Below are 17,312 nucleotides of genomic sequence, written 5' to 3'. Positions count from 1 at the left end.
CTGAGCATTAATAAGTCCCACCAGTTTCCATGGACACTGAAGACATCTGCTGACAGAGAGGAGGGACAAGGTGGGTGAGGTAAAATCTTTTATTGGACCAACTTCTGTGAGGGAGTGACAAGTTTTTGAGCTTACACAGAGTTCACCCACCTTGTCTCTCTAGTACCCTGGGACAGACATGGCTACAACAACACTGCATATGACAGAGAGGAGAAGTTACAGGAATCTGTAATGCGGGGGACCAGCAGGAGGCGCTGTGCCCCGTGACGGTAGCGGAGCTTAGACACGTGTTAGCCAGATACTGCAGGCTGTAGCTGTTTGATCAGTTCTCTGGCACTGGATAGGCCCCCTTGTCTGGGCTGCAGAAGGAAACATTTGGGGGGACACAACAAGAACAGTTTCTAACAGGACTGATCTGAAAGGAATCCAGCAACTCCCTGAGGACTGGGCTTAAAAGGAACCTGAGAGCTCATGCCCTGAATAACTTAATCGTGCCGATATAGCATTAAGGCCGAGGCTGTATCTTCACTGGGGGAAAAGGGGTTAGTTAATTTGGCTTAAACATCCACGCTGCAAGGCAGCTGGAGTAAACCTTGGCGGGGAGTCTCGTGTATCCATCAGCTAAGGCAGGGGTGGCCAACCTGAGCCTGAGAAGGAGCCAGAATTTACCAGTGTACATTGCCAAAGAGCCACAGTAATACGTCAGCAGCCCCCTCCCCCCCCCATCAGCTCCCCCACCCACCGGCAGCCCCACTGATCAGCACCTCCCCACACCTCCCAATCAGCTGTTTCATGGCCTGCAGGAGGCTCTGGGGGGGAGGGGGAGGAGCGAGGGCACGGCAAGCTCAGGGGAGAGCGCGGGAAGGGGTGAAGTGGGGGCTGTGCCTGTGGCAGAGCCAGGGGTTGAGCAGTGAGCACCCCCTGGCACATTGGCACCTGTAGCTCCAGCCCCGGAGTCGGTGCCTATACAAGGAGCCGCATATTAACGTCTGAAGAGCCGCATGTGGCTCCAGAGCCCCAGGTTGGCCACCCCTGAGCTAAGGGGTGAAAACACCAGGTGCTCTACCCCCACCTGGCAACACGGGGTTAACGCTACAGCTGCCTGGTGCATTTCGAACATGTTACAAGCCCAGTGTCACCTTGTTCCCTACTGAAGATGGGGTCCAAGTCGAATGCTGCCACGCAGTCAAATCTGCTCCCCCTCGGTCTGGGGAGCAGCGCTCAAGCACTAAAACGAGAGAGGAAACTGCTAAGCCTGCCTGGTGGGTTAGGGGCCCAGCCCCATCAACAGAAGCCCCCGTTCCAAGAACTGGGCTTGTCCTCGCATTCTGCCAGAGCAGGCGGAAGAGGGGCCTGGCGCTCCAGACAGCAGATTCATCCCCTTCAGTGAGGCTTTGGCAGTAACTTCAGTGTCAGGCGCATGCTGCCTCGGTACATGCCCCCTTACCTCTCCCAGGGTGACCTGACCCTGCCGGCAGCTCTCACGCTGCTGGGGAGAGGCCAGCAGTGTCTCTTGGGCCGTCGGTGACACAGGCAGTTGTGTCCTAGCAGAACGAGGAGCCAGGCTGACATGGGGAAGCTGTCCATGCTGGGTCCGTGGCAGGGATCGGGCCGGCGGCTCCTCAGCCTGCCCACCCCTGCGCTGTCCCCGGGAGAGCCTCACTCAGCTCGCTAAGGCGCTTCTCCTCCAGCACGTGGATCAGGGCATTTCGCTGGTTCACCACCTCCAGCAGCTGGGCCAGGATCTCCTTCTCCGCCAGCCTGTCCTGGGGCATCTTCAGCGTCTCTGCAAGAACAGAGCAGGGAGTGAGTTCCTAGAGCCCTGCTGCAGCCAGCACCTGGCCCAGCATGCTAGCGGCATTAGACCTCGGTTCTCCCGCCCCGGGGCGCCGTGCTGGTCCCTCTACAGAGACACCCCCATTAGCATAAATGCCTCCTTCCCTGCAGTGATACTGAGCAGAGGGGGGGCAGGATACATATTCAGGCTGAATGGCGTGGAACTGCCCTGATCATCTGCACTGCTCCAGAAAAGTGAATCAACTTGGAGCTTCGGAGCCTCCTGCTTCCCAACGGGGGCAAGGGAGGCAGTGATCAGAGACAGGCCGCCTGGGTTCTACTCCTGGCTCGGCCGCTCACCTGCTACATGAAAGTCACCTCAGTTTCCCCTGGCTGGGGGAGAGAGAGGAGACAGCTTTAGTTCATCCACAGGTGCAGAACACCGATCTCCCTGAAGGACAAGTGCTCCACAGTTCACCAGACCACCCCGTGGGAGGACAGACTCCTCCAGATAACCTCGAAGCAGCACGTCAGTGGCAGGCGTAACAGAGGTAAGTAGCCTGTGCCCGCCCAGCACCCCTAGAGCTCTGCGGGAGGGTGGGGAAGCTCTTGGCACTGCTGACAGTGGGTAAGTCAGGCCCACATTTCCCAAAGCGTGCTGGGGCGTGATCCCTGCAGGGGTGCTGAGCGCTCCCTGCTCCCGGGGAGTTCAATAGATGCCCAGTGCCTTGCTGGGCGGGTGGGGAATCTGAAGCCCCCCAAAGTAGTGACCGGTGCTGGCACAGGACATTGGCTGGAGCCTCCATCTGTAAAGCGGGAAAGGTGCCCGCTGCAGAGAGCCGCTCGGACCCGTAAAGCATTAGTGCGCGGAGAGCCCGCGGAGGATGCCCAGAATAATGTACAGTCGTTCCAATCGCTTGTGCCACCTTCCCGTTTCAACTGGCGGGGCAGGGAGGAGCCGTGCTGCAGCTTGCCTCCGTCCCCCTCGGTGCCTGTGCGTGTGACCAGCCCGCCCGGTAAAGGAAGCCGCAAGGCCACGAGGGGCGTGCTCCCTCTCACCTTCCATGTTCATGTATCGCCGCAGTTCCTGGTCCAGCTGGCACTGCTTCTCCTCCAGCTTCAGCTCTTGCGCCCTGCAGGGGGAGAAAATAAGACCCGTGTCAGACCCCAGAGCCAGGACAGCAGCAGCCCAGGGCTTCTGCCCTGTGGGCCTTCAGTGTTGGGCAGATCTCCACTCCCCAGAGCAAGAGACTGAAGGAAGTCCTCTGCCCCATGTCTCTCTCTCTGAGGCAGCAGGTGCGTTTAAGGACACTGGTAACACTCCTGGGTGGGGGGGGTGGATTGGCAGGACATTGGGGTGACTGGAACTGGGCAATACCGTAAGCACATTTGGCACAGTGTAGGTGTAACAACTTTGCGCATGAAAGGCTCAGAGTTGTATGGGGAGCTCATGTCACCCTCTGCTGGCTGGGGACATGTGAGCAGGAGGCCAGCCGCACGCTGGAAAATAGAAACAGCCATTTTAGGCCACTGTGATGGGTTGCTGGGATTTGAAGGTTCAGTCTCGAATCTGGCCATCCCCCGGCAAGGAGGAGCCCTGGCCTTTCTAATGGCTAGAGCTCCTCTCACTCCCACCGTGGGGGCATCAGACCATGCCCCTGCTGTGGGACAGCCGCATTGCAGGCTACTGAGTTTTAGTGGAGGAGGAAGGATTTCGCTGCAGTTGTATTTAAAAGGGCAGCTGCTGGGACTGTTAGAGACAGTCCTGGCTGAGGCAGGTGGGGGGCAGAGCACAGGTGGGGCTATTGAAGGAGCACTGAATTGCACTGATCCCATGAATCCCAGTGCACCCCCCACATACACACACAACCGCGTCTTACTCAATCATGAGGTCCGACTCCTCGGAAACCAGGCTGTTCTTCTTCTGCACCAGAGAGAGTAACTTGTTCATCCACTGGGTCTTCAGCTCAGACTGGGTCCCTGGGGGGCGGGAAGAGGGGAGATTGTGTGGGTAGCACATAAAGATGCCCCAGAGATGTCACTGATCCGGAGACAAGGGCTGGTGAATGGGGGTTGGGGTGATGATACCCGTCCCTGTGGGACACTGAGACAGTGCATCCTAGTGGTGCCTGTCTGCAGGCACTGGTACATTGGGATTCCTCCTACCTCCTTCGCCCCGCAGTGATCTCTCCAGCTGTATCCCCTTCTCCTCCAGCTTCCGGAACGTCACCTCAATCTCCTCCAGACGCCTCTGGATGGACTGGAATGCACCAGAGAAAGGTCACTTGGATACTTTGTCTTCCTTTCCTAGCAACTCTAACCTCCGGGGAAGGGTCAAATGATGGCCTCTCCAGCTGCTGGCAAGGGGGAACGGATGCCAAGGACCAATTCTCAGCAGCCAGGAACTAATAATAATGTCGCCCTTGTACGGCACCTTTAATCAACGCACTATCATCGCCTACGCTCAGCACCCTGGGAGGCAGGCGTTAACTTTCCCCGTCTGTAAACTGCGGCTAGCCAAGCTCAGGCCTCACCAGTGCTGAGTAAAGCAGGACAATTACCTCCCATGTCAAACTACGGCACTCATGTTAATATGCCTCAGCCTTTTTCACAGCAGCATCATATTGACGACTCTCACTCAATTTGTGAGCCACTATCACCCCCAGATCCTTTTCAGCAGTAATACCCCCGAGCCGGTTATTTCCCCATTGTGTAGCTGTGCCTTTGATTTTTCCTTCCCAAGTGAAGTACTTTGCACTTGTCTTTATTGAATTTTGTCTTGTTGATTTCAGACCATTTCTCCAATTTGTCAAGGTCGTTTTGAATTCTAATCCTGGCCTCCAAAGTACTTGCAACCCCTCCCAGCATGGTTGCATCTGCAAATTTTATAAGCATCCTCTCCAGTCCAGTCTCTAAATCAATGCCCAAGAGAGTGAGTGAATAATGGTGGGGGGAGGAATGTTAGCGAGACACTTCAGGAGTTAACACAACGTGGTAAACGGATGATGCACAATTGCATACACTATCAATGGGGATGGTGAGGGGTTTGTCTTCCACTGAAACATCCAGCATTACTCACCGGGACTAGATCAATGGACCCTTGGTCTGTTCTCATGCAGCCATGTCTACGTTCCTAGCTCTAGCCACTGGTGTAGACAGGAACAGAAGACCAGACTGAGAAAATCCCTGACAGTAGGATGGGCTGGTATTGAGGAAGCTCTGAACTGGCCTATTGAGAGCTCTCCTAGCCCAGTGTCTGCAGTGATCTTGGAGATTCTCCCACCCCCGCCATTCCTTACTAGGACAGGCGGTGGGTAGAGGCCCCCCCAGCACCAGGGCATGGGCATTACCTGGGCTTTGCAGAACCTCTTCATCTCTTCCTCTTTGGCGCGGCGGGTCAGTGTTCTCTTCCAGGTGGGATATTTTTCCTTTTCGCCCAAACTTAGGAGACGCTGGAAGCACAGCACAAGAGCCAGGGTCAGAAGGGGGCACGCCTCCCATGGGGCTCAACAGAGCAGTCACAAGGCCCTGAGAGACTCGGTCTGGCCTTGGCCTGGGGCTGATTGAATGAGCCACAATTATTCTTTAATGTTCTTGAATCACCACCCACTGGCCAGCCCTTTACTAATGAGCATGAGGCAGGGTTCTGCCCCAGGAAGCCTACAATCTAGTTAGACCAGGTGAAGTTTAGGACAGAAGGAAAAGTGATCAAGGCAGGGGGGCGAGAGAGAGTCTGGGACCCACTTACTGCAAGTTAAACCTTGTGGTGTAGACAGGGCCCCTGTGCAAGTCCTCTTAGCCCCACAGTCACACCCACGTAGCTACATTAGTATTAGTCTGTTGCATTAACATCTCTATGGACTTCAGACTCATCACACTCACGTTCTCTGTTAAGTACCCAAGGTCTTGGCTCTCCTCCTCTTTCTCCTCCTCTTCGTCATCACTGTCAGTCTCCTCTACGTCTGTGCAGAGAAGAGCAGTTGATTTAGGACTAGCCCCGGGCAGGTCCTCTGGCAATCAGGGGTACAACTCACCTTCACAGCTGTAAATCGCTGGTGGACCCAGCTGCGAGATACCCAGAGCTCAGAGGAGAGAACTGGCTGGCAATGGGAACAGCACATTCGGTCTCATTTGGCCAGACTTCTCCATGGCTCATTCAGGGCCCGGGTCTGCCGGCTGGGGAGCCAGCTGGAACCAAGCGTGATGGTGGGTTTTGGGAGCTGGGCACCTGTCCACTACGAACTGGGTTGTGACCCACCCCCCTCGTCTCACACAGCAGCTCAGACAGTGGCAGCAGGGGAAGGAGCCTTCACAGTCCACTCTGGGGCCACCCAAATACTTGGGCCTCAGTTACAGCCGTGGGCAGTATTGTTGCAGGCACAGGGAGATCAGCCACCACCCTGGCAGCCTTCTGCCCTGTAAGTCACGGGGGCACCCACGGGTGCTCTGGGGGAGAGGGAGAAAGCATCTTGACATGGTGCTGGGGGAAAGGCGGGAGGGGAGTTCACAGCCTGGCTAGGTAACTGAGCACTCAGCTGCACCAGAGACTCAGAGACTGCAATTACCTTCGGCCTCCTCGCTGAATCCAGGCTCAACCCAGCAGACCTGCCCTCTCTCCAGAGTACCCTGGTCCTTCGCCGGGGCGGCGCTTCGGAATGGCTCTGAGCCTGCCTGGTGCTTCCCAGGACCCCCCTGGCTTTCTGTCTCGGAGTCCAGGCTGAGCGTGGACAGCTTGAGCTTTTCCAAGGGCGACAGCTGAATTTTCTTCCTCTTCCTGCTGTCTTCCCCCTCCTCCTCAGCCTGCCTGAAGTCGGGGGCTGCGGGCCCCTTTTCTGGAGGCCGAGGCTCTGGGCTGGGTTGCTGCAGCACTGTGCCCGAGCGGCTGTATTCACGGAGACTCTGTTCCTCCCGCTGAGGCCAGCCGCTGGCCCGATCTCCTAGGCCAGCGCCAGGCTCCTGAGGCTGGGCCCTGCCTGCCACAAGGGAGGAGATGGGCCTTCCCACATTCTCCTCCAGCACAGTGCGGGGCTGAGCTGCAGGTTGCTGCATGTCTGCCGTGCCAGAGCCTCTGTCCTCTCTGGCTAGAACGGCGCCCTCCCCAGCTCCTCCAGCTCCCTCCCACGGCTCTGACGGCTGAGCCGCTGCCAGCTGTTTCGGGAAGGAGGACAGGCTCCCAGGCGGGCCCTGCCCATCAGAATCCACTCTGAGCTTCGCCGCCCCAGTGGCCAAGCCCAGGCTGCCAGCGTCGGAAGGAGAGCAGAATCGGGCGCCCTGGGAGGGATCCTAGCAGGGGCCAAACGCAGAGGGTTAGAACTGCAGCTGGGAAGCAGCCACAGGGAACTGCATTTGCTAGCTGGTTACCAGATCAGCCCAGAGTCCATTTACTGCTTTGCTACTGGACAGGGCTAAATCTGCAGGGACGGGCGCAGCTGGCCAATGGTGGACACATCCCCACTTACCTCCTGTGGTGCGGCACAGCATGCGCTGTCCGTCACCTCCATGCTGTGGGGGCTGGAATAGTGCAGCATGCAGTAGAAGTGTCCTGGGGAGGGAAACCAGACAGCGTCATAGGAGGACTTGTGGGGATGCTGCCGACTCATACTCAGTCCCACGCTCTCATCACTATGGATCAGATTCCTCCGCTACCCTCCCTCGCCTTTACCACAGGTAGCAGCACCACTGATTTCAACAGGCCGACTTAGTGGGCAGAGACCATCGCCGTCCACAATGGCCAACAGAGTCTCATTGTTCCCTTGTACTCCACCGTCTGATGTCCCTTGTCTTATACTGAGCCCCTGCCCCAAGGAGCTTACAATCTGTCTCTCTGCTCTGTGTTTGTACAGCACCTAGCACAACGGGGCATGACTGCTCCTGGGCACTACGGCCATGCAAATAAGAAATAATCAAAGCTGAGGGGTAAGGGTAGGGTAGGGTCCAGATCTAGGGTTGCAGTAACAACCGCTTCCTGGAGCGGATCAGAATAAAAGAATTAAGGGAAATGGAGCAACCTCCTGCCTGTATTAGATTAACAGCGGAACCCGAGGGAAGGTGGCAAAAATGGGTAGAAATGGATTAAATATATAAATATTATACATCAGTCAAACGACTTTTCTAATCAGGATTCGTCTGCGTACTGCAGCTCCCCTCCTACACTGCATCAGCTCTGCTGTAGTCCTCTTATCTTTGTTACTGTCTCAATCCTTAGGGAAGAAAACAATGTGTCCTTTCAGCGATTCTGATTATCCCAAGAGTAACTACATTAAACACACAAAAGCAGCTTTTATAAGCCCTACAGCCAGCGGAAATGTTCCCATGTGGCTGGTTTTTAAACTATTGTCTACTGAAAACAGTTGTTTTTAAGCAAACGTCCCCCTGCCATTGTTGGACAGGCAAATATCTCGCAGGGCTAAAAACCTGGGGAGGAAACTGACGAATGGTTTGTCTATGCAGCTTGAGTCCAACTCCAGGCTGCCCTATGGGCTTTACCCTGAGCTGCTAACCCGAGTGAGCAGCCAAGTTGCTGCATCTTCACTGCTATTTTAGCCCAAATTAAAGCATACACCTTTTGTTTAATGTAGACGTACCCTAAAACAAAAAGAAAACGGACACTGGCTGGTTTTCATTGGCCAAGCTGCACGAAATGCCAAGAGGAAAGCAAACAGCAGGAATAGTGATGACAGGTAGACTGGATTTTACAGTTCTCTTCCTTTTTAAAAGCCGGAAGTTCTCAGTAACGTGGGTGAAGATTAACGTTGGTTAATCACATGATTTTAAGTTGACGCTGTTCCTTTAAAGCAGGTTGTAAACTTAATGGAACTGGGAGACCGAAGTCCTGCATTTCTTACTGGTCGCTGCCCGGGTCTTTAACTCAGACCTTCCTCCCCACAGCTGGTCACTGCCAGTCAGGTGTATTTTTGCACTGATGCATTAGGGCATTTTGCATTAGGGCAAGTGCCATACAGAATATCCTACATGGAACTGCTGGTGCTCTGCCATGACGAATAATGTAGTGAGTTCATAAAACTCGGCGAGTACTAGACCTATTCCCTGGAATTTTAAAGTAGGCAGTAAATTAGAGGGAAGAGGTATCGTTTCATTTAAAAACACCTTCCCTCCTCTGCCTCCCGTGAATACAGCTCCACCTGTGGGGGTTGTGAGCATCCTACACACACACACACACACACACACCGCTAGACCGTTCCATTTGAATGGGAGGGTGTTGAAAGTGCTGAAGGCAAACAGGGCATTAAATAACAATCTACTGTTTCTATGACCCTGCCCTTCTCAAAAATAACCCTACATACATCCCAGCAGCCGGCTGGCGCAGGGCACACAATGGGGAGAGGGTGGGAAATCCCGGTCAAGACACTGGCACAGACCCTTGTGCAGAGCAGACAGGGCCTTGGTTTACGTGGCTGTCACGTACTCAGCCGCATGGAGCTCAGATGTGGAGCCTTTCCGTTGGGATAGGTGGACTCAGCTGACTCAAGGCTGGCAGGGCCTGTTATGAGGCAGCTCTGGGAGCTGCCTGGCTGGATCACGAAGCCCAGACTGCCCCTGGCCTGTAGTTTCTCAGGGCTTGTCTCTGTACCCAGCCCCGTTCCTGGGACCCACCGTCATCCTCGTCGAAGACGAAGTCTCCCAGCCGCAGCGTGGTTCCGCATTGATGACACTGGAAGCAGCCTCGGTGGAAGAAGTGCCCCTCGGCACTGACCCGCTCCAGGATGTACACCCGCTTGCCGCAGAAGTAACAGGCATCGCTGCTCTCCGCGGGGGAGGTGAGCGAACTCTGCGGAGGAAGCCAGACAGCAGCCTTGGGGCCAGGCCATCTACGCAGCTACCCTGCGCTACCCACGCGTAACCCTGATCGGCCCGCCCGAGTGCCAGCCACCCGCGAGGCACTAACTGTGCTGGGCTCCCTGTTTGTGAGCTTGGACTCGGGCTCCAGCCCCGGCTTGCCAGAGCCCTGAGGCGGGTTGTGATAGCTCCCGAGTGGGGATAGCAGAACCCGACCTAGGAACACAGGCCGGGGGATGGAAATGACTAGTCACCGGTGGGGAGGAGCTTAGAGGGGTCCCTGCAAGCATTGCTTTGCACAGCCCCAGCCCCCCAACCCTACCTTACAGTCCCCCCAGGGCCTGGCACTAAGGGTCCATTGGCACTGGGGCGGGAGGTGTAAATTCCAGCTAGAGAAGCCGTACTCGGGCTAGCACTAATACTAGAGCATAGCCCCGCTGGGCCAACAGGCTCCCCCTCCCCAGGTACGTTCCCCTCTGAGCCTCTCGGCACATCCTCAGGCGGCCAGCCCCTCCTGCTGGGTATACACCTGTACTCTATTTATAGCATGCGAGCTCGACCACAGCTGGAGCGGGCACGTCTCCTCGAGCTGGAATTCACATCTTCAGTGTAGATGTCCCCTCACACACAACAATGCTAGAGCCACTAGGCTCCGCTCCTCTAAATACTCCAGCCACCACCAGTCTGGTCTGGATTCAAACCGGCGGCACAGGGAGATGGCTCCTTGCCTCAATACCCACCCTGGGAGCTCTTTAAACTGAGCTGGGATTTCCCTCGCCAGCCCCCCGCCCCGTCACAGCAAACGCAGGAGACGTCTGGCCGGCTGCCCAGCCACCACGGCTGGTGTGACAGAGAACGGTTCCCGGGAAGCAGAAACTAACCTGCCGCCTGCCCAGCAAGGAATCGGAAGGGTTGATCTCCGGGGGTTGAGGCTGCTCCTGGCGGTTAGTCCCCCAGCCAAGGTCAGCAATGAACAAGTCGCCTTCCACCCCTGATTCCAGCTATACAGCAACCCAATGGGGGAAATCGAAACACATGACTATGGCCAGTGAGCAGGCCAGCATCTTCTGCGGTGACTGTTACAGGAGCCCGCTCCCTTACAAGTGTGGCCTTGGGCCAGAAGGGGCTTTCGGCCTGCACATGCGTGTGTACGATCTGTCAGCCATGATCTGATCTGTCCAGACATTGCACACATGTTCCTTGCACAGCCACGGGCCTCAGAGCCTCACGCTCACCCACACACTGCAACAGACGCCCATGCGCCCTTCTGGAATCTGGGGCAATGGCTCCAGAAAGGGCAAGGAGATTAACGGACGCAGATTTCAGTGCCTAGATGTCAAATCGCAGGCCAGTGCTTGGACACGGGGCAAGGCTCCCATGGCACCCCCATCACCCCCTCCACTCTCTCCATAATAAAACTCCCTCCAGCGCTGGTTCCCACCGCTCGAGGCAGCCAGAGAGGTCGCCGCTGAGCAACACAAAGTGTTCCCTTCCCTGGGCCGCAGCCTGCTGCCCTCACAGCGTGACAAGGCCAGGGGCCCAGGTCTTGCATACGACATCCCCTGTGTCCTAGCTCCTAAACTGGCCCCGGCCACATATGCTTAAGAGAGCAGGAAAACTCACCCCTGCTTCTCTTCTCGTCCTCTTGGTCTCAGCATCCTTCTGGGCACTGTCCTGAAATCACAGATGGGGCTGCCTGAGTGAGACGCTGCGGCAGCAGGACGCTCCGGGTCTATGGTAGCGCCGCGTACGTTTCTCTGCTACCCTCGCACCAGTAGGGTGCCCCCGGGGCAGCTCAGGGAGGGAACAGCGCCAGCTCACCAGAGCCAGCTGCAGGCATTCGTGTTACCAGGGAGTGGGTTGGCTCAGAGTGCCGGACACCTCTTCCAGGTCCTCGTGAGCACCTGGGCCATAGACAGGGCACAGCCCTGGCTCCCAGCGCCCGCTGCACAGCGGGAGACACTCGGAGCATTTACCTGGTTGCGCTTGCGAGTCAGACTCAGAGTCTTCTGGAGCTTGCTGAGGAACAGGACGGCTCCCCGGGTGCCGGGAGGAGCCAGCAGCTTCCTCGCTCTCTCCTCTGGTTCTGCAAGGGAGAGAAAACAGGCTCATGACAGGATCTGGGCCCAGCCTGGCAGCTAGCACACGGATGCTGCAGAAAGGGAGCATGTGCCATCTCAGCCGGAATCCCTCCAGCCAGCGGAGGAGGAAGGCAATCTTCAGGCCTCCCTAGGGCTGTGAATTGCAGCGTCCAGATGTGGGAGCTGGGCGTTCTGTGTCTGACAGCTGGGCTCCCTGCCAGCACAGGGGAGGCCAAGGTTCAAGTCCGGCTCTCGCTCCAGAGGATGGTGGGCACGCTGGAGGTAACAGCCTGCCCGGGAGTTAATTCTGCAGGGTGCCGGGACGTGCCTGGCTGGCTAGCAGCCCACTCCAGCCACGAGAGAGACTTGCACCTCACAGGGCCTGGACTAGGTTCCCAGAGCGAGGCAGAAGAACCCCTCCACCCAGCCCCCAATGCTCCTCCTTGTCTGCGCGGGGCAGGGTGCACAGCCTGCCCCACAGGTCACATAAGGTGAGGGGAAACTCAAATCGAGATGGGGAAAACTAACTCCATGATTCCCACTGTCCATTTTAAACCAGCGAGTCCCCTGCAAAGGGAACCGCTCAGCAGCCAACTCCAGAGTCCGGCCCGGCGTCCTTCAGTCGTTCCCACCTTGACTATCCTGACCATGGCTGGAGGAGAGCAGCCGCAGGGCTGGGAGCTGATACCCCCAGACATCCAGCCCTGCCCCTGAGGGTCCTCACTTGCAGAAGGCTTGAAGGCTTCATAGAACTGGCTCAGGTAGGTGATGAGTCCGAGCTGGTTGGGCTCGGCCCCGGCGGCCATTTCGGTGCTGGAGAGGACGGGCGGGATGCCTAGCTCCTGCTCGGCTATGTCCAAGGCCATCTGGTTGTTCTTGAGGGGACTGTGCTGGTCCAGGGAGTTGAAATCTCTAGGGACAGAAACAGGGCGTCAGGCTGAGGGGACGGGAAAGCCGGCGCTGTCGCGTCAGACTCTGCTCAGGAGCAAGGGCGCCCGGGGGCTAACCCGGCTTAGATTTCCCCCTCCTCGTCCGGTGAAGGAACAAACTAAGCACAAGCGAGTCAGGCAGCTGCATGCCTGCCCCATGCCCTCCACACTGACGACACAGGAAGCAGTCTCGGTGGAAGAAGCACCCCTCGGCACTGGGCAGCACATGGGGGATCATCCATTGGATCAAATGCTGCAACATTCAGCAAGGGTGGGGGAGCAAAGGTCAGGTTGGGGGGAACTAGATCCTTGGGGGTGCAGGGCAGGGTAGTAGGAGGTATCATCCAGTCGCCACGAAACACAGATCACCCCCCCGCAAACCGGCACCTAGGAATTCCCAGCAGCAGCCACCCCGCCTGCACCGCCGGGACACACACACGTTCCCAGCCCGGGGACAAGTCTTTTGTGGCAGCCCAGCCGGGGTCGTCCTCCCGTCCCCAAGCCATTGGGACAGGGTGGAGCCTTACAGGAGGTTGGGCCGGAAGTGGTGGATGAGGGCGCACAGGGCCAGGCCGCTTTTCCAGGAGTGCGTGAAGTCCATCACCGCGACGCCGCGGTAACCCTCCGTGTGGGTCTGGCACCAGCTCAGGAGCCCCTCATAGGCCCTGCCGACGTCTGGAGGAGAGAGAGCATAAGGCACGGGGCTGGATGCAGGCACCGGTCTGGGACTGTGGGGGAACAGCTGTAAAAGGGAGCAGCTTGGGGATCAGAGCTGGGAAACCTACAATCACCTCCATCGATGGCCTTGGGCTGCAGGGGGCAGGCCCGGCCTGGGCCTCTGGGCAGCCACATTTCTGCCCAGCAGGTGGGTCGCTTCCTTGGGCTGCAGACCATGGGAGCAAGGGCATGCGGCTCGCGGAGAAGACGGGGAGACCGTGTCTCCTGTTAGCTGCTACTAAGGCGACAGCACCCCCAGATGCAGCCTAGGACAGGTTCCCATGGCGACCTGCCAGCCATCGGGGAACATGTGGCTCCCAAGGCCACCGCCCAAAAACCGAGGGAAGAACTGCTCATACCCCCTCCAGGGAGGGAGCCACAATCCCCATGCCTGGCTCCCCACCCTTCTGCAGCACTCGGACACTCTGGCCCCTGAAGGCTCCTGGGACGCTGCTGGGGTGAGCGGAAGTGGGGCAGGAGGAAGGAGGGAGAGCCCTGGGGAGGAGAAGATGGGAGAGGATCTAAAAGAGGAGCCAGAGGGTGCACAAGGTCCCAGCCCCACTGCTGCCCTGCCAAACGCACACTGCTTGGGTGTAAGCGGGCACATGGAGAAAGGGCACCGATAGGGTGGAAAGCCAGAGAGAAAGGGGCTCCGACGGGAGCCAAGTCAGGCAGGCACCCAGCAACGATGCTGGGTGAGGGGGGAAGCTTCCACCAGCCGCTGCTTCTACAGGGTGAGGAGGGTGGCGCATGCCCAGGGTGGAAGGCAGGGGGGATCCGTGCAGCTGGATGCCAAGAGGTGGGCCCCCAGACTTGCCTCTGCTGTTGCGACTGTCTCTCTTCTTATGGTCGATCTCGATCTTCCCCACTACATACAGGTCACGGACCTGCAGAGAGAGACACCCCGAGAGCTCTACTCACCCTGAGAGCCAAAACCCCAGGAGAGGGAACACAAGGAGCGTGCGGCCCTCTGACAGAGCACGCAGCCATGCCCTCTCTCCTTCTGAGACCAAGCTGGCTAGCGACCTGTGCAGCTCACCACTGGCTCTTCCCCAGAGCTGGCTGCATTCGCTTGCTTACTGGGCCTGTGCACAGTCAGCTGCATCGTGGATTTGCGGTTCATTCCTGTATTACCCTCTGGCTCTCAAGCTGTGCAGATATACACCCGTCCCTGGGGCCGAGGGCAGCAGCCAGGTGGAATCAGTATGGGGTGGGCGGTTACAATTTGGACTATCCCATCACTCCTATGAGAACAGGGCAGACACCTCGCTCCATGCTTGGCTCCCAGGAATGCAAAGGCAGCGCCAAGCAGATGCAATTATCCCTTGGTGGAGGTAACAAACCAGGCAGGGAGAGAGAAATGGCTTTAGGAACAGGGGCTGGTGCTTGTGACACCCGCTGCAGGGCAGGATCTCCGCGTGGCCTGGACGAGTTACCTGGTTGGGCTTTATGGCTTGGAGGTTGATGTTGCGGTAGCGAGTGGTAGGGTCAATGCTGTACTGGCTGATGTTTTTGTTGGTGTTGTCGGGGGATGTTTGAGACAGCTGCTGGTAGATGCTCTCCCTGTGCAGAGGAAATGAGCCGGGTTACACACGGCCGTTCCTCCACCGCTGATCTCAAAAGTGAAGAAGATAAAGAACCGAGGGTTCAGAAGAGGAAAATAGAAAGGAGCATAAACTTTGGGAAGTCAAGTGTAAAGGCGTAAGTAGGCAGGCCAGGAGAGGGTTTGAATAGCAAGTAGCTAAAGACACAAAAACCAACAGCAAATTTTTTTAAGTACATCAGAAGCAGGAAGCCTGGCAAACAGTCAGTGGGGCCACTGGACGATCCAGGTGCTAAAGGAGCACTCGAGGAAGACAAGGTCGTTGTACACAAGTGAAATGAATTCTTTGCACCAGTCTTCACTGCAGAGGATGTGGGGGAGATTCCCACACCTGAGCCATTCCTTTTAGGAGACAAATCTGAAGAACTGTTGCAGATTAAGCAGGTTTTGGAATAAACTGATACATTAATCAGTAATAAATCAGCAGGACCAGTTGGGATTCACCCAAGACTTCTGAAGAAATTCAAATCTGATGGCAGAACGACTGCCTGTGGCATGTAACCTCTCGCTTAAATCAGTCTCTGCACCAGATGACTGGAGGATGGCTAATGTAACGCCAATTTTTTAAAAATGCTCCAGGGGCAATCCTGGCAATTACAGGCCAGTAAGCATAACTTCAGTACCAGGCAAATTGGTTGAAACTATAGTGAAGAACACAATTATCAGACACATAAATGAATTCGATACAGAATCATAGAATCGTAAGACTAGAACAGACCTCGAGAGGGCATCTAGTCCAGTCCCCTGCACTCATGGCAGGACTAAGTATTATCTCGACCACCCCTGACAGGTGTTTGTCTAAGCTGCTCTTAAAAATCTCCAATGATGGAGATTCCACAACCTCCCTAGGCAATTTATTCTAGCGCTTAACTACCCTGACAGTTAGGAAGTTTTTCCTAATGTCCAACCTAAATCATCCTTGATGCAATTTAAACCCATTGCTTCTTGTCCTATCCTCAGAGGTTTATGAGAACAATTTACTCCCTCCTCCTTGTAACAAACTTTATGTACTTGAAGACTGTTATCATGTCCCCTCTCAGTCTCTCTTCTTCACACTAAACAAACCTAATTTTTTCAATCTTCCCTCATAGGTCATGTTTTCTAGACCTTTAATCATTTTTGTTTCTGTTCTCTGGACTTTCTCCAATTTGTCCACATCTTTCCTGAAATGTGGTGCCCAGTACTGGACACAATACTCCAGTTGAGGCCTAATCAGTGTGGAGTAGCGCGGAAGAATTACTTCTTGTGTCTTGCTTACAACACTCCTGATAATACATCCCAAAATGATGTTTGGTGAAGAGTGAAGACAGCTTTTGTAAAGGGAAATCATGCCTCACCAATCTATTAGAATTCTTTGAGGGGGGTCAACAAACATGTGGACAAGGATGATCCAGTGCATATAGTGTACTTGGACTTTCAGAAAGCCTTTGACAAGGTCCCTCACCAAAGGCCCTTAAACAAATTAAGCAGTCATGGGGTAAGAGGGAAGGTCCTCTCATGGACCAGTAACTGGTTAAAAGACAGAAAACAAAAGGTAGGAATAAATGGTCAGTTTTCACAATGGAGCAAAGTAAATAGCGATGTCCCGCAAGGAGCTGTACTGGGACCAGTGCTGTTCAACATATTCATAAATGATCTGGAAAACGGGGTAAACACTGAGTTGGCAAAATTTGCAGACAGTACAAAATTACTCAAGCTAGTTAAGTCCAAAGCTGACTGTGAAGAGTTACAAAGGGATTTCACTAAACTGGGTGACTGGGCAACAAAATGGCAGATGAAATTCAATGTAATGCACAGTGGAAAACATAATCCCAACTATACACATAAAATGATGGGGTCTAAATTAGCTGTTACCCCTCAAGAAAGTTCTTGGAGTCATTGTGGATAATTCTCTGAAAACATTGGCTCAACGGGCAGCAGCAGTCAAAAAAGCGAACAGAATAATAATAATAATAAATTACCCTCCAGATAATAAAACAGAAAATATCATAATGCCACTTTACAAATCAACGGTACACCCACACCTGGAATACTGCATGCAGTTCTGGTCACTCCATCTCAAAAAAGATATATTAGAATTGGAAAAGGTACAGAAAAGGGCAACAAAAATGATTAAGGGAATGGAACAGCTTCCATACGAGGAGAGATTAAAAAGACTGGGACTGTTCAGCTTAGAAAAGAGACAACTGGGGTTATGATAGAGGTCTATAAAATCATGAATGGTGTGAAGAAAGTGAAGAGGAAAGTGTTGTTTACCCCTTCACATAACAGAAGAACTATGGTCTCCCGATGAAATTAATAGGCAGTGGGGTTAAAACAAATATAATGAAATATTTCTTCACCCAACGCACAGTCAACCTGAGGGACTCGTTGCCCGGGGATGGTGTGAAGACCAAAAGTATAACTAGT

General features: G+C 55.2%; 2 protein-coding genes across 2 annotated transcripts in view; both read right to left on the bottom strand.

Annotated features, from left to right (window-relative positions):
- Nucleotides 1-971: 971 nt before the first annotated feature.
- On the bottom strand, nucleotides 972-6,836 carry LOC115271358 (F-actin-monooxygenase MICAL1-like). Its single transcript, XM_029913343.1, has 7 exons — nucleotides 6,342-6,836; nucleotides 5,659-5,738; nucleotides 5,127-5,228; nucleotides 3,943-4,036; nucleotides 3,657-3,756; nucleotides 2,836-2,909; nucleotides 972-1,786 (listed from the first exon to the last, which is right to left on the bottom strand). Exons 1-7 carry the CDS (start codon nucleotides 6,823-6,825, stop codon nucleotides 1,623-1,625), a joined length of 1,098 nt encoding a protein of 365 aa, XP_029769203.1. The 5' UTR covers nucleotides 6,826-6,836; the 3' UTR covers nucleotides 972-1,622.
- Nucleotides 6,837-7,150: 314 nt separating this feature from the next.
- The window catches only part of LOC112114014 (F-actin-monooxygenase MICAL2), a 34,817-nt gene continuing 24,655 nt past the window's right edge, over nucleotides 7,151-17,312 (bottom strand). Inside the window, exons 10-18 of the mRNA XM_029913342.1 lie at nucleotides 14,737-14,863; nucleotides 14,118-14,187; nucleotides 13,111-13,258; nucleotides 12,379-12,566; nucleotides 11,550-11,659; nucleotides 11,197-11,247; nucleotides 10,455-10,574; nucleotides 9,391-9,565; nucleotides 7,151-7,318 (exon numbers count right to left, since the gene is read on the bottom strand). Of these exons, the coding sequence (XP_029769202.1) occupies nucleotides 7,182-7,318; nucleotides 9,391-9,565; nucleotides 10,455-10,574; nucleotides 11,197-11,247; nucleotides 11,550-11,659; nucleotides 12,379-12,566; nucleotides 13,111-13,258; nucleotides 14,118-14,187; nucleotides 14,737-14,863 (1,126 nt within the window). The 3' untranslated portion in view covers nucleotides 7,151-7,181. The remainder of the gene's footprint in view (nucleotides 7,319-9,390; nucleotides 9,566-10,454; nucleotides 10,575-11,196; nucleotides 11,248-11,549; nucleotides 11,660-12,378; nucleotides 12,567-13,110; nucleotides 13,259-14,117; nucleotides 14,188-14,736; nucleotides 14,864-17,312) is intronic.

This window comes from Terrapene carolina, unplaced genomic scaffold (assembly GCF_002925995.2).
Source record: "Terrapene carolina triunguis isolate 2854851 unplaced genomic scaffold, T_m_triunguis-2.0 Scaffold604, whole genome shotgun sequence".
In the NCBI taxonomy this organism is placed as follows: domain Eukaryota; kingdom Metazoa; phylum Chordata; order Testudines; family Emydidae; genus Terrapene; species Terrapene triunguis.
This window is presented reverse-complemented; position numbering and strand designations above follow the sequence as displayed.

What these genes read in the sequence shown, in the direction of transcription:
- LOC115271358 (XM_029913343.1), bottom strand. Translation starts at nt 6,825, where the DNA reads ATGCAGCAACCTGCAGCTCAGCCCCGCACTGTGCTGGAGGAGAATGTG. An exon ending in ATTCAGCGAGGAGGCCGAAG is followed by an intron (nt 5,739 to 6,341) that starts GTAATTGCAGTC and finishes TTCTCTGCACAG; the next exon opens with ACGTAGAGGAGACTGACAGT. An exon ending in TTGGGTACTTAACAGAGAAC is followed by an intron (nt 5,229 to 5,658) that starts GTGAGTGTGATG and finishes CTGTGCTTCCAG; the next exon opens with CGTCTCCTAAGTTTGGGCGA.